Below are 16,338 nucleotides of genomic sequence, written 5' to 3'. Positions count from 1 at the left end.
GAGCATCTTGGATGGTGGTCTCCCAGCCTTCCTTGACCAGGCTGAGAGGGCCTCGGACAGGGTGTCCGTACAAGAGTTCAAAGGGGCTGAACCCCAGAGACTTTTGCGGGACCTCCCGATAGGCAAACAGGAGGCAGGGCAGCAGGACGTCCCACTTGCGTCTCAGGGGCTCTTCCAGGCCCTTGATCATTCCTTTCAATGTCCGGTTAAATCGTTCGACTAGACCGTTCCCCTGGGGGTGGTACGGGGTGGTGAATTTTTAGGTGACTCCGCACTGTTGCCACAGGGACCGCATATACTTCGAGATAAAGTTGGTGCCTCGGTCGCTCACAACCTCCCGGGGGAAACCTACTCGGGAGAAGATTCCCATCAAGGCCCGGCCCACCACGGGGGCCGTCACTGTTCGGAGAGGGATGGCCTCGGGGTATCGGGGGGGATGGTCGACCAGGACGAGGATGAAGCGATGTCCTTGGGAGGTCCGGGGGTCCAGGGGCCCCACGATGTCGATCCCCACTCGCTCGAATGGGGTGTTGACTATTGGAAAGGGCTGGAGAGGGGCTTTGACCCTTCCCCCGCTCTTCCCGCTGGCTTGGCAGGTCGGGCAGGTCCGGCAATGATTGTCCACGTCCTTCCGCATTCGGGGCCAGTAGAAGTGAGTCACCAGGCGGCTGTATGTTTTGTCCTGCCCCAGGTGCCCGGCGAGGGGCACATCATGCGCCAGATTGAGGAGGAAGTCCCGGAATCTGAGGGGGACCACCAGCACGCGGCTGGCCCCCAATTCTGCGGTCTTCTGCTCGCTGTAGAGGACGTCATTGTCCCAATAGACCCAGTGGGTCCCCGTCTGGTCTCCGGCGGCCTGGGCGGCTGCTTGCTGTCGGGTCCCTTCGAGGGAGGGGCAGGTCTTCTGTTCTTGGCGGAACTGCTCCCTTGTGGGGCCACCTTCTTGGCGCCATTGGGCGAGTCGTGGAGGTCGCCGAGCGCGGCGACCTCGTCCGGGGCGAGTTCTGGCGGCCCGGCCTCGGTGTCGGCTTCTTCTTCGACGGAGGGAGGTGGTGGTTCGGGCCACTCCGGCTCTTCGGGGGGAGCCTCTACGCTTGGTCGGATGGCCCGGGCGGTCGTGGACCGGGTGGTTGCGGACCGGGTGGTTGCGCAGACCCATTCGGGCAGTCCCAGCATCCACAGATGCTCTCGGCGCTCGACGTGGGCCCAGGGGGAACTTTCCAGGTCGTTCCCAAGGAGGCAGTCCACGGGGGCGTCGTCGCGGACGGTTACCTTCAGCATACCCGACGCTCCCCCCCCACTCGAAGGGGATCCGGGCCATCTGGCACAAGCTCTCGGTGTTGTCTGCCGACCGGACGGGGCACAGTACATTAGGCAAGATCTGCTCGGGGGTCACCAAGTGGCAGCGGACGGCTGTTACGCTGGCTCCGGTGTCTCGGAGGGCCTCGGCCCGGCGTCCATTAATGGTGACCCACTGTTGGTACTTCTGGGTGTTGCTCGGGATTGGAGCCCGGGGTACCATTTCCCGGCTGCCCAGGCATACCAATGTCATGGCGGCGGGTTCCCACTCGGTTGGCCCGGCGTCGTAGTTCTCTTCCTCTTCTCCCCCTTCCCCCAGGGCAGTGGCCGCCAACTGGCGGGGGGGTGGCCCGGTGGTCCCCGCCCGTCGGTTCACGGGGCAGGTAGGGTCACTGGCATAGTGCCCTGGCTGTTGGCAGTTGTAGCACGTCACCGTCGGTCGAGGCCCTGGTCGGGCTGGGGGGGGGGCCCCTCTTCGGGTGAGGGACGGGGACGCGCGGTTCGAGGGCGGTCCCCGGGGAGGACTCCGGGGTGGCCCCGCTGGAAAGTCTCTGTTCCTGTTCGATCCCCCTCCTCCGCCCCGCTGGCGGGGGGGCCCCGTGGTGTTCCGTTGGTACTCCCCCATCGAGTTCCGAGGGACCCGGGTGTTCACCCATCGATCGGCCTCGGCGGCGAGCTTCCGCGGCTCGGTCAGCTTGCTGTCAAGGAGGTGCTGTCTCAGCTCGATGAAGCAATTGTTGGAGAGGTGCTCCCATACAATGAGGTCGAACAGTTGTTCGTAGGAGGTGACCTTGCTGCCCTTGATCCAACCTTCCAGGGCTCTGCTAAAAAAGTCTACGTATTCCACCCAGGTGGTACCGGGGAGCTTCTTGCAGTCCCGGAAGCGTTGGCGGTACATCTCTGGGGTGAGCCCATAGCAGGTGAGCAGGGCCTCCTTCATATGGTCATAAGAGGTCATCACTGCGTCTGGGAGCTGTAGCAGGGTGTCTCTGCCTTCGCTGAGGAACCGTCCCCATAGGCCGGCACCCCAATCTTTCCGGGGTACCCGATGGGCGGTCATGGCTACCTCGTAGGCCTTGAACCATTGTTGGATGTCGTCGTTCTTGTAGTACTCTTTGACGACATCCTTGGGGATATGTACTTTCGCCTCGGCCGGCGGAGGGGTGTCTCGGTTTCCGGGGGTGCCGGTCTCTCCATTTCTGGACTTGAATTCAAGTTCTTTAAGGCCCCGCTCATGCTCGAGGGTTAGCCTCCTCTCTTCCAGTTCTCGGTGCCGCTTTTTCTCCTCTATTTCTTCTTGCAGCCGCAGTTGCTCTAGGGCCAATTTCTTTTCGGCTAGTAGGAGTTCGCCGTCCAGGCGGAGTCGGGCGAGCTCCAACTCGTGGGTCCTGACACTCTCCCGTTCTCGTATCTCTTCCGGGGAGAGGCCGGTCTCTATGCTGGTTGTTCTCCCCTCTGCCGGGGCTGCGGTTGGTTGCCGGTGTACGTTTGGCACCGGGTTTTCTTCGGTTTGGGGGGAGGCCGCTTCGGACTCTACCCAGGTCTTTAGGGCTTTTTGCAGGTCCTCTTTTGTGTTTAATCCGGTGGTCGCGATGCCTTTGTCTTTACAAAACTGTTTTAGTTCCTTATGGGTATATTCCTCCAACCGTTCTTGTTGGAACTCCGCGGTTGGGGTCGTCTGTTGGTCGTTCATGGTTACCCTGTGTCTAGGTAGGTAGTGGGTTAGTTACTCGCTGTACGATCTGCGTCGGGCTCGGATCGCACCGCTGGCCACCAATGTTAGAAGGGCGCCCTCCGGGAGCCCGATGGTGTCGGACTGACCACCCCGAGGGCCACCGTTCCGTAGGCGAGTAGCCGAGCGCCGCTGAGAAGCCTCCTGGGCGAGGTCCTTCTCCTATGATCGTATCAGCCAAGCAACCCCACCACCACAAAGGGACACAACCAGGGTATCAATTCTCATAAGTCTTTATCGGTAATCAAGGCAGATTTCTGTGGTAATATTTACAGGTGGATCGAGGGATCCAAAAGAGTCTCAAAGTCTTGTAGGGATGGGGTAGGGGGACAGTCTCAGTATTAGCCTGGTACGGGAACACCCTGCGCCTAGCTCTCAATCCTCGAGCCGGGGGGTTCCGGGAGCCGGGAAGTCGTCCGCAGGGCTCGGGGGATTGCTGCGGTGAGGTCGAGCCGCGACGAGGTCAGCAGGGCTCCGATGGTTTACTTCTGCGAGGTCGAGCCGCGACGAGGTCAGCAGGGCTCCGATGTTCCGTGAGGGTCTTCTTCTCAGCAAGGGGGGGAGCCGCGACGCAGTCAGCAGGGCTCAGAGTTCCAAGTTCCAAGTAATGAGTCTTTCTCCGTAGGGTCAGCCGCGATCCAATCAGCAGGGCTCTCGACTCCAGGATACAACTCCCGTCCTGGTTTGAGGCTGCCCCAGATATAGGTCTGGAACCCTTTGATGTCCGGACCCTTGCGCCTGGGGGACGGAGGGGCCGGAATGGGAGAGGCCAGGCACCCAGCGGGAGAGGCGCCAGCGCCCAGGAAGGCCGGAGGGCGATCGAAACCAGGCGTTGGGGGACGGTTGGGGATCCCATCGAAACTCCCCTCCTCCGGGATCGGTGGAGTGGCCACTTGGTGCCCCCTGGCCGGATCTTGGTGCCTCGATGTCGGGGCTTCGCTGGGGCCGGGGCGGGCCGTGTCGCGTAGGCTGGTGCGGGGAGCAAAGTACAATCCGGAGGGACCCCGAAGGGTGGGGGCTGCCCCGTCGGGTCGGGTAGGAGGGTTCGGGACCACGCCACGAGGCCGGGTCCAACAATTTGGCCCTCTCCTGCAACATAATTCCAGTGGCCCTGGATTACCTCAACAATAATAATGGAGACACGATCAAATATGAGAAGAGGAAGAAGGTAAAAAGACAGAATTTTCAAAATGTATCCAACAACAACTACAGTGGAATCCATGTTTACATAATGCTTTTTTCAGAGACGCATGTTCAATATACTGAAAATTTGGTGGATGTGACAAAACAATATGTGAGAAAAATAAAGGAAGCCAATTCTGCACTATGGTAAGGGAAAAAAAGAATACGAGAGAGAAGGAAGGGAATAATGCAAACAAGGAATTTGGCGACCTAACGGGAGCTCACATGCTGGACAAGGTGAAAAATAATGATAATGAAACAAATATGACTCTCAATTTTTGCAGGTAAAAAATGCTAAAGAAAATACGTGTGGCTAAATCACATAAAGGAAAAAACAAGAATTTGTCCCTTACTGATGTCAGGTGTTAAATATGATTTAAATAAGTCACTGGTAACTAAGGATTTGGAAAAACCTGTGGACAAAAAGAAAGGAGGAGGAAAACAGAATGGTAACATAATAGCGGACAGGTGAGCCCTAAACACTTACAACAAGATAATACATTGGAAACAAAGTAGACAGAAAATGGGGAATGGGTAAAAATATAAGAATTACGATCAACGATGATCATGAAATAAAGTCATCGTTAGAACCATATGAATGCAATGAAAAATTGGAAGACATCCTATTTAAGAACTGAAAGAAAAATAAGACATCAAATCCAATAAATGAAAAGGGAGAATTAATTGATGTTGGATATACATTCTTGAAAATAACATAATCCATTATGCCAACATTATACTTTCTCCCAACGGTACATAAGGAATTCAAAATACCTTTGCGTTGGTCTATTGTATCTTCACAAGACTTGTTGTTTTAAAAGACGTCACAGTATAATACACTACTCCTGGTACCCATTTAAAAATCTAAGATCATACCTCAGGAACGCAACAAATTTGCTAACTCACTCACAGAGTGCACTGTGGTTAGAGTCCTACCAATTGATCGCCATAGACGATTAGTGTTATGTAAGTTAGTTAAACACCAAATGTGAGTTGAAGCATGCCAACACTTTCTACAGTAAAATATAGCTATCTACAAAAACTTACTGAAATATTAGTGGAGATGATGCTGATCTGTCAAGCATAATGTATTTCTTTTTGACTACCAGTTATATAAACAGAGCTGTGGAACATTGATGGGATTTCTTTTTCTGACGGTCTCACTTTGGACTGGTGGGAAAAGTAGTGAGATAATGAAGGCACATGAAAATCATGTAGAAAAAAATGTGATGCAGTTAAGATTTATAGAAGACTTATTTATCGTGTGGGATGGATCACAAGAAATTTTTAAGGACTATTTTTCAAAATGAAACCACAATGAAAACTATTTGAAATTTACATACAACTACAGTAACGCAAAAGGAGCATATTTAGAAACCGGCATCTATATTGAGAAAGGAAAGAACCAGACAAAATGACATAGTGAAGAAACAGCAACTCGTAGTTTGCTGCATTCTCGTAGTTGCTATAATCGCAATCTGACATTGATTATTCCATTTGTAGAGTTCCTCCACCTAAGAAGAAATTGTTCATAGAAAACAACTTGTAAATCACAGTCTAATCACAAAATAATGCTCTAAGGAGAGAAAATATGAAAAAGCAGTTAAAAAGGATTGGGAGAAAAAACAGGGAAACAAAGGATGTACTGATCATGAAGAAGGAAAAAAAGAGCTACAGGAGCAACCAAAATACAAGAATGTAAGGATGATTATGATGGACAAAAGTGTGTTGTAGAAGATTATCCGAACATTGGGAAGTTAACTAAGATGCCCTGCAGTATCTAATAGGAAGACAAAGTCCATTAAAGATCACCTATGAAGAAGTAAATAAAAAATACAAAAATGGACACTTTGAAATGTAACTATCAGAAGGCTTGTTAAAAATTGAAGTCATATGAAATATGATCATAAAAGAGAAAGCACAAAACTTAAGGCCTGGAGGAGAATAACTTAAAACTGCAAATTTGTGGTATAGCGCCACGGCACCATGCACAATTTTCTCACAAATGATGTTAATTGAGCGTTGTTATGAATGCTATTATTGCACATGGTATAGGCAGTGCACCGTAAGATGCAAGTTATAGTTAATGTAGTTTGGATAGATGGATGACAACCCTGTTTACGGAGGTGTGCAAGTTATAGCATTTTGAAGGTGGTGCATAAATGATACATTTATAATATAACTATAACTTTAGGATTTCTAATGTTTGTGGAGTTTAAGTTTGATTTGGATAGAAAAAATAAATAATATTTTCCCTAACTATAACTGAGGTTTAACTCTAGTTTTTTCATTGAATTACAATGGTGTTTTTTTTTTTAAATAAAGTGTTGCAAATCATCGAGTGGAGTGTCATTAAGTGGAGCGTCATAGAGTACAATGAAAAGTGGAGGGTCGTAGAGTGAAATAGCGTGGAGTGGCATATAGAGTGAACTGGAATACTGTAGAGTGGAGTGTCGTACAGTGAAGTGGTATTAAGTGGAATAGCATAGAGCGGAATACTGTAGAGTGGTGTAGATTTGAGTGGTGTGAGTCAAATAGAGTAGAGTGGCATAGAGAAGCGTAGAGTTGAGTAGCGCAGAGTGGAATAACAGAGTGGAGTGACGTACAGTGGTGTGTACAGTAAGGTGGCGTAGCATAGATTCAAATGGCATAGAGGTGAATGGTAGAGAGTGGAGTAGCGTGTCGTAGAGTGATGTATCATGGAGTGGAGTGGTGTGTTGTGGAGTGAAATGCTGTGGAGTGGCGTGCTGTTGAGTGTAGTTTAAACAGAACTATCGAGAAAATGACTGAATGGATTTAGATGACATTTTGCAGGAATTTAGATTAGTGGGTGGTAAGGGTCTTTTTTGGTAGGAGATCTAGTGGAGTGAAAGTTATAAGGCACAAAAACCTAGTTATATATTGGGCCGCGGTATACCACAGTAACTTCCCGGTATACTTCGGTACATCACTATGAGAAAAAAGTAGATATTTGGATAATAAAAGCCTTTGTAACAGTCAACGGTAGCCTTATTGTTTAGACCACACTTATGGGCCAATTACGATGTCAGTTGGAAACTCTTTCGACCAAATTAGTTTCGGAATCGTTCCAACCGAATCCGGTTCTGCGAGTCTGATCGACTGTTTACGATGCTACAGAACATCGTTCGGTCAGACTCGCATTGACTTTAATGGGAGCCTGTGTTCCGAACGTGAACACAGGCTCCCATTGAAACAAGCATTGGCATAGCCAATAGGTCTCGCCTTTGAGACCTTATAAGTATTTAGTTATGCAACACAATATCATTGGTACAACAGCATCAACTGTCGCATGGCTAAACACTTATCAGGTCCCAAAGGCTTCACGTGACGCACCTTTTACTGAAATGAACAGGCCCACATTCATTCGCAGGCCAGCATACATGCAAACCATCTGCATCTGGCGTGGTCTCACAAAAACACATGTGGCATAGCAAAGTGAATGAAAACAAACAATGCCTCTCGCTCCAACGTCTGAGGTGCTGAAATACAGCTTTAATGGGGATTCCGAGGTCTCCCTAAAACCCAGGTGCCACTGCACCTTCTGCACTATTGTTAGCCACGCAAAAGTCCAAAACATCAAGCAGCAGTCCTCTCTGTAACGCACCCTCCGTTAGCAGTTACCAGTTCTTGAAGAACTCACACCTCGCCCAGAAGCAGATTCTCAGAACCAACCCAAGCAGATCTTTGCTAAAAACGAAACTCTTCCGTGCAATAAGGGAGGGGGAGGAGCAGGTGAGAGAGGGGGAGGAAAGCCTGCCATACGAAGGAGCGGGTGAGAGAGGGGGAGGGAAAGCCTGTCAGGCGAGGGATGATAGAAACCAGGATAGCAGCTGTGCGCGTGCACGACATCGCGAACGCAAGCTGGAGGCCTGAAAGCCACTAGGTTAGCACTTCCAAAACCCGCTTACTAAAACTCTCGCCAGAGCAGCGCTAGAAGCGCTGGCTCAGGCGAGACCTAAAAGGGATAGTTGGGAAAAATCTTGCACCCTGTGGCAGGGCACCTCATGGTGCCTGTCACACTGTGCATGATTGGAAAGAGAGATCCCTTGGGTACCCCCAGGAGCCCCAACTGAAGGCTTACGGGTGAAGGGGAGCCTGCTACGGGCCCCCAAAATCAGATTCTGATAGCTGTTTCATGTCAGGTTGAGTGATTCGGAACGGCTGTCAGAACCGGACATCATAATCACTCGGTCGGAAACAGTGTCTATAGAGCTGTACAATTTGGCTCCGAACGACTCTGGCTGTCCGAATGCCACTCGAAGACTAATCGGACAGCCTGAACGGTTTCATTGCATTGTAATCGGTCGTTCGGAAATGTATCTGATTCGGTCGGAAACATAGGTTACGAATCGGATTCGTAAAATCGGAACCCCGTTCAGAGCCTTTCCGAAAGAGTTCATAATCGACCCCTTAGTCTGCATTCTGGATTTTAAGTGGAAATATAGTGTACTACTGTATTATAAGTGCATAGGAAGGCAAAAATCAGTTTAGGTAATTATGTAAAGGTAAGGACAAGTATTCTTATGACAATATATATATTTTTTAAGTTTACAGAGTACCACGCTAGTGCCAGGAAAATATTGTGATAGTAAAACAAAATATGTAAATAAATTGAAAGTACACTGTATTACACTATACTTGCAAAATATAGATTAGTACAGTGCATTTTCACCATTTTTACATATTTAATTAAATAAAAAGTTTTAAGTACAGCAGTACTTTGTAGGAAAACTGTGGCACTTCGTAAACATTTTTTTTTTTTTTTAAATGAAGTTATAAAACTACTTTTCCTTACCTTTTACAAATTGTCCTTAAGTGCCTCAATCCGTCCTTCACACTTATAAATCAGTAGTATACTACAGTTCAACTTCTAACCCACAGCGTAGATCAAGTGTAGACTTAACAACATGGATGCTTTTTATTTTTGTAAAGGCTGTCTTTACTCAACCATATAATGCCTTGTCATCAGCATGTACCGTGGTATGGTGCAAAATTATTGCAGTATACTGTGGCTCAATACATCACTAAGTTTTTATGCCTTATAATTTTAAAGCTACTTAACCAAATTACATCTAGTGCCAAAAAGGATCCTTTCCATCCCATAATTGATATTCCTGCCAATTTTTATGAAAATTGAACTGGCCATATTGACGTTATGTCTGTTTAATAATTCTGTGGAAAATGAAGTGATAGTTAAAAGCGTTTTGGGCCCTCCATATTTTTTTTATTTCCACTCCTCAACCTCATCACTGTGAAACTTTGCATCATCCACCAATGTAGAAAAGGCAATAGGTCTGTAAAGTTTCATGAAAATTTGTCAAATGGTGGGAAAGTTATTAGCAAGCACAAATCTGAGGAACACCTATCTCTAGGAATCCTAACTCTTACTACGGAGTGGCCACCACCACTCTGTAAAATAGAGTAATTTCGAACAAAGAACTACACCCAATTACATTTATAGCCCTGCAATCTACACAGACCCACAGAGAACCCATGTATACTGTCCTGCAAACAGCTAACTTAGCCAGAGGAGCAACTACGCAACAAAAGGAAGTGGATTAGTGACCAAGAAACACCCCCAAGATAAAGAGCATGTGACAGAAATAAAAACACAGACATGTCACAAAAACTCGCAAACAGGCACACAAAACGAATATTTTATTTGGCAGTGCCAGTCACACTAATTCCCCGCTTACCAAATCAACGTCAATTGCCAACTACTCAGAGAAGACCTAGAATGGGTCAAGAAGAAAGTCAACAAACTTCTAATCTTAGAGAAGAGGTACACTCCCACTACCACTACCAAGTTCACTGACTCCCCTTCTAGCAGAAAACATTTCTACAGCAGCAGACTCACAACTCTCTAAGACAACAAGCTTCACCGGCCAAGAAGAACGAACAATCACTTCACAGAAGAAGATCTAAACACTCTGCTAATATACTATCAGTGCACACAGAAAATCTCACTTGACACTACAAGATCATCCAACTGCTTCTTCCATACTGCCTCTTCGCCGTGATCCAGAGAGTGATTGGCTTGTGTTGGGATTACTGCAGTTCCCTATCCTGCCTTTCTTCACTATTTGATCAAACACCTACAACTAATTCAATATTCAGCCGCGTCTCTTGCTCAGTGTAGCACTTTGAACCGCTTTATCTGGCTCCTTGGCCTATGTTCACTCCTTGTTTGTGCTCTGTCTATGTCACAATTCTTTATATGGGCAGGGCTCTTCACCTTACACTCTTGTAGTGACATTAAGCTTCTCCACTGCCAAGCTACGGGCCTTACCTGGAAGTCCTTAGATCCTCCTGGATGGCTTCTGATTTTCTTTTAATTTTTTATTTTGTGCTGCTAAAAAGTGGAATGCTCTTTTTCTTTACCTTGGTAAAATATTTTAAATTATTGAAGTAAATAAATAAATAAACATTGTGCTAAACACAGAGGCATGTATGTGGGGAAATCCACAAATGTATATTTATAAGAGAAAAATAATCTGGGACATGTGGAATGAACAAAGTATCATGTGTATATAGAAAATAAGCTTCACATTTGTGTTACCAGAACAATATTATAATATATAAAGGTGTGTACTTGTAGACTGGCTAACCTATTTCTAAATGTTAAAACTATGAAATGATGTTTTAACAACTCAAAACAAATAATCTAGGATGCTGCAAAGGACCCATGTTACCATAAAATGAGCCTTCAAGATATATCTCTTTGTTATATTGGGTTAAAATGTGTGCTTTGATTCAGACTGAGATTTTTTTTAATCAATAGTGAATACTTTACAATTCAATGTACATATTGTGTGCCTTGCTTCTTTCACAAAACCATTCTTGATTAAATACTTAACTTTCTTGTTTCTATAGATAGTAAACTTCGCGGGACATGTACGATGAATACTAATCAAGGTAAGCGTAACTGAACTTCATATAAAAGATGATGAATAGAGATTTGTATCTCACAGAAAAGTTGGCTTGACTCTCTGCACGTGTGAACAAGACTGGCCCCTAGTGGTCTTTTGCTTTTGGTGAACTTTTTTTCCTCCCAAGGGCCAAGTGGTTGTGTCTTCAGATATATTTGACCTCTATCCAAGTATGTAAAGAAATATTTTCTATGTATCTTGTTTCCAGTTTACTAGAATGGCCTTGAATGCAAGGGCCAACGATTGGTTTATAGGTAGGACTTTCATATAGTTACTGGCGTTTGCAGGAGAGATAAAGAAACCCAGACTCTCAAAAGACAAATCCTGTGTTTCTCCAATTGTTGGAAAATATGTTAAAATTAATTGGCAAAAGTGTAATGCATAGCTGCCATGTGTGACATTTTCATAATATCAGTGTAATTATGAGTGACATTCCAACAACTATGAGTGACACTTTCTCCTGAACAAAATCAAGCAATGAAAACGAGGGAAACATTTAAATATTAGGAAATTACACCCATTAGAGCAACAAGAAACTCTAAGAAGATGTTAAAATTGCCGGAAAGCACCAGAAATGGAAGGGCACACACATAGCAAGGGGTCACAATTCAGCCTCAAACTGTAATTTTTTTCAAAAAGACACTTTGAGCAATTTAATAAAAAATCAATTAGCTGATTACAGTACGGCGCCACCAGTTATTATTAACCTGTGGCTCAGAGAGTAAGTTGCATGGCTATTCTAAGCACATAACATTACAGTACAATGAGGCATGATTGGGAGGGGGTGAGGACAAGCCTCCGGAGAAGAGGCTGACTGAGGTACACATAGCCTACCTATGTAGGCTGTATTATTTAAAAAAAGAAATTTTCTGAGACACTGACTAGCAGTAATCATTCTAAAGCTCGGCGTCTGACCACCCTGGCCAGGGTCCGGTAAGTTGCCCCGCGCTATGACCTACGAGTAATTGTACCAATGTGTGTCATGCAGCAGGCTGTAAGACTAGTCTAAACCAGCATTGGCATCGCCAATAGGTCTCGTCTTTGGGACCTTATAAGTGTTTAGCCATGCAACAGTTGCATAACTAAATACTTATAAGGTCCCAAAAGCGAGACCTATTGGCTATGCCAAGAGGCCGTGCGGCCGCGAAAGTGAAAGGGATCGTGATCAAACATCAAAGCGGCCGTGCAGCCGCGAAAGTGAAAGTAATTGCGGTAAATCGCGGCACGCGCACCTGCGAACATGCACTGTAGCTCTAGGCTGGCCTGGTAGCACTTTTTGGAGCCCTCTCAATAAGACCTAAACATATATGGCACAGAATTGTTTATTTTAAGATCAGGGCCGGCCTTAGCGCTGGTTGCGCCCTGTACGACAATGTTTGCTGGCGCCCCCCCAATGACCACCTCTGCCAGGGATTTCATCCCTAGCACCCTTCAACGGTGCCTCTCAAGTCTCCATAACCACTGTCTCTCAGATTATTTTACTTTTTTAGCGCCACTCATACCAGTGTAAGGTGTCAGAGCACTTTACACCATACACACATTGCACAGAGACTATCATATGTGTGTAAATCAGAGTATAGAAAATGTGACATCAGACAGTAGTACTATAAGGTGTAGTATAGGAGTGGCATGTCATCGATACCGGTAGGCAATATAATTTAAGTTCTTATTCAGGAAATCACAAATTCAGAATATCAAACTTAACATCATTGTTAGGGGTTCTCTTTCATAATAAGAATTGTTTTCTTCCCAAATGAACCCTTTTGACAAGACTAGGATGATGACAGACTGGGCAAAAACATATAGCTCTAACATATTCCCTGCAGTTTGCATGCAGTTCTAGGATGGCAGTTAATAGTTCAATGTTCTATATTAGGATTTTGACTTGTAACAGACAAGTAACAAAAGGAGCACTCTTACAGAGCAGTAACCCACTGACCTATTTACACTATAAGCACTTCCTTATCTGCATGGTACACGTTCTTAGCAGCAGGCATTTTAACCCTCTGCGCTACCTTAGGAGGAGTCAAAACTTCTACTAGACAAGTCTCCAGTCCCTTTCCAGGAAGACGATTAATCACCGGACTTCTCTTTACATTTCAACTGCTGTCTGAAAGTTGCTGGAGGCCATGAACGCGGCAGCAGGTGCTTTTAAAATGACAGTACCCTTTTTCAAAAATGACGCCCCCACCCCAAGTCAGCGCCCGGTGCGGTCGCACCGATCGCACTGCCCTAGCATTCGCTGTCCCTGGGCTGTTTTCCCCGGGTCCCTGCTGAGGCTTGGGACGCTGTGTTGGGCGGGGGCGCTGTGTGGATATTCTTCTCTCCGCATCGTCTGGTTAAGTTGCGGCGAATCTCTGTGGATGCCTTCATGTGCCCAGTGCGGTGGCACGTATGGTTAGCGGGGCACCGCTGTTGCCCGTGTCAGCCAGCTATTCTGTGGGTCCTGCTCCTGATTTTCCAGTTTCTGGTGACACAGCCCCTGTTCAGGGGGGCATCTGCCGGGGGTCCCTGGGTCTAACAATGCGGGCTCTGCTTTTCTTTTTCGCTCTCCTCGGGGCTGCATGTCTTACCGGCTGGCTGTCCGGGACAGGCACAGTTCCCGGCGCTGGCTCTCTCCTCTGCCTTTCCCACCCATGCTCGTGACTGCACGGGTGGCTTCCGCGGTCCTCTGGCCGGGGTTTCAGGCGGTCCTGCGGCTCTTTTGCCGTTGTGCCTGTTGCTCTCTTGCTGTTTTGGGGTGCTTCTTTTGGGGGGGGGGTTTGTGAATTTCCGGTGGGGGCGGTTTTGGCCCTCTCCTTTCTGTAATTTTTCTGTGAGTCTCCGCTTCTCTTTTCCTCCTTCTGGGGTTGTTGGGATGTGTGCCTTTGTGTTGGTGGTCTGTAGCGGCCATCTGTTTTTCGGCACCTTGTTTCCCGGGGGCGTGCATGCATTTCCATTTCGCTTATTTCTGTGTACTGTGGTGATGGACTGGTTTTCCCTGTATTGGACGTTGGGGGTGTGTGTCACGGGGCCGTGGCTTCGCTTTTTTGGCTGTGTTTGTCCCTGCTGGCTTGTTCCCTTTCCCTGTCTTTGGGCCTGTGGTCCTTCTGCCCTGTCTGCTCCTGTCCCACCTGCTCTCCGTTGTTGTGCAGTGTCTGCCCTGGTTGGTCCCTGGTTGACCGGCCGCTTGGGGTTTCCAGGGGCTACTGGCTTCTGCGTATCTGTTGGGGCGGGCTGCTTTTGGTGCTTGTCCTTTCTTCCCTGGGTCCCCGTGTGGGCTTTTGCTTCTACTCCTGGGGAGCTTGCTTTTTTCCTGACCTGGGCCGCTGCCGTGGCTCCCCTTTCTCCTCCTGCTCCCTGGCTCGGCTGGCATCTGCTACGCCCTCGTCTGTGTCATGCTTCTCCTCCGCTCCTGGCCGTTGGGGCTCTGTTGGGGGCCGTCTGTGGCCTCTCCTCCTGTCCTGAGTGGCCTCTGTCTCGGTTCCGTGGGTCCTGCCTGCTGCCATGCCGCCCTGTTGTCTCCTGTTTGGGCTTGCCTGCTCATGTACGATGTGCTGTGGCACATTGGTTGGTCTACGGACTTGTGGTGGTGGCGCCTTGGTCATGCCGGGGGTTCGGCACGCGCCTCTTCTACGGGGTGCGTATTTGGCTGTGCTTGCGGGGTCGCTTTTGGGCAGTCTCTCTGGTTCTTCTCCAGTGGGCCTGTTCGTCCAGTTCCTGTTTGCCGGTGGGGTTTTGGTGTCTGGCCCGTCCTGTTTCTGGTTATTCCAGGTGTGTGGACCATGGAGCTGTGTGGCTCGATGATGGGTCTTGTTCCTCTGGTGGCACGGGCTTCCACTGCCCAAGGGTTCGGATCCCTCAGCTGCTTTCGCAGTATCCCATTGAGGTGTTCTGTTCCTGCGTGCTTATTTTTGGTGTACTCTCCAGTTTCCTGTCGCTCCCCCTTGGTTTATCCTCTGCCCCTCTGGCTTCCGTGTTGGGATTCTCTGCCTTGGTCGGGGAACTCCACAGGGAGTGTTTCTGGTGGTGTTGTGCATTGTTGACAGGCGGTGCTTGGCATTGCTTTACTCTTGGGGGTGCTTCGCATCTGGGGGGTCTCTGTGCCACTGGGCACTCGTTGGTTCCGGTTCCTCCTCCTCTTCGCCGGTTCCTGGGGGTGTCCCTTCTCTGGCAGGCCTGTGTTGGTGGTGTCCGCTTCTTTCCCCTTCTTTTTGGTCACGGGTCGGGCACCCGGCTCCCTTTTTTCCGCCCTATTTGCGGGTGTGGCCTGCGGTCTTCCTTTTCTGGTGTTCCCCTGCCCTGGTTGCGGCCTTTTCCGGCCTGTGGGGCTGGGGGGCGTGCTTGGGTTCCCGGTCGGTGTTATTCGATTTGTTCCCCGGCTGCCGGGTTTCTCATCTGGCTGTCCTTGACTGGGGCTCTTTTGTTCCGGTCTCGGTTTGGTTCCCGGTGGAGCTCTTTATGCCTTCTCGCCCGGGCTCCCGGTTTTGCGCTTTCCTCTGGCCCTCTGCTTACGGGGGTCTGCGCTTGTCTGGCCTGGGCAAGGCGTTTGACCTGTTGGTGGTGCTCACTTGGGTGCTTTTCTCTTGTTTTCTGCTGCTGCGAGTGTTGGACCATGGAGCTTTGGCTCAATGGTTTGTATTGTGCTTCTGGGGGCACGGGCTTGCACAGGACATGGGTTTGTCTCCTGCCGCTACTTTCGAAGTATCCTTCACTGGTATATGTTCAGGCGGGGCTTTCAATTGTCCGGGGATGCTGGGATTTTCCGGTTCTCCTTCCCCGGTTGGGACCTGCGATTCCTGTGCGGTATTTGCTTCTTTTTCTTCTTTGTCCGCGGTTTTGGGTTCCTGGGGCCTGCTGGCTTGGGTTGGCTCCCAGGAGGTGTTGAAGTTGCTAGTGCTCATTTCACCCGGCTCTTCTGTCCTTCTCACCTTTGGTGTGTTTCTGCCTGTGGCCTTGCCTCCCTGTCCACTCCTGTTTCTGTCGGCTCTTCATTGTTCGGCTGGGTTGGGCCTGGTTGTTGGCTGGCTGTATGGCCTCCTGGGTGCTCGCTTCAGTGGCTTGCTTCCTGCATGTGGGACATTACTGGGGCGTTTTGCTTGGCCCCTGAGCGGGGCAGTCTCGCTCCTCCCTGCTGCGTTCCCCTCCCTGCCGGGTTCTTTTTGCCTTGTGGGCCCTGGTGGGCATTTGCTTCCT

The 16,338-nt window shown here is 48.7% G+C and overlaps 1 protein-coding gene across 1 annotated transcript in view; it reads left to right on the top strand.

The window, feature by feature from the left end:
- SPATA7 (spermatogenesis associated 7) overlaps nucleotides 1-16,338 on the top strand; it is a 517,137-nt gene that overhangs the window by 28,271 nt on the left and 472,528 nt on the right. Inside the window, exon 2 of the mRNA XM_085627838.1 lies at nucleotides 11,108-11,149. Within this exon, the coding sequence (XP_085483964.1) occupies nucleotides 11,134-11,149 (16 nt within the window). The 5' untranslated portion in view covers nucleotides 11,108-11,133. The remainder of the gene's footprint in view (nucleotides 1-11,107; nucleotides 11,150-16,338) is intronic.

Source organism: Triturus cristatus, chromosome 9, assembly GCF_964204655.1.
Source record: "Triturus cristatus chromosome 9, aTriCri1.1, whole genome shotgun sequence".
NCBI lineage: Eukaryota > Metazoa > Chordata > Amphibia > Caudata > Salamandridae > Triturus > Triturus cristatus.
This window is presented reverse-complemented; position numbering and strand designations above follow the sequence as displayed.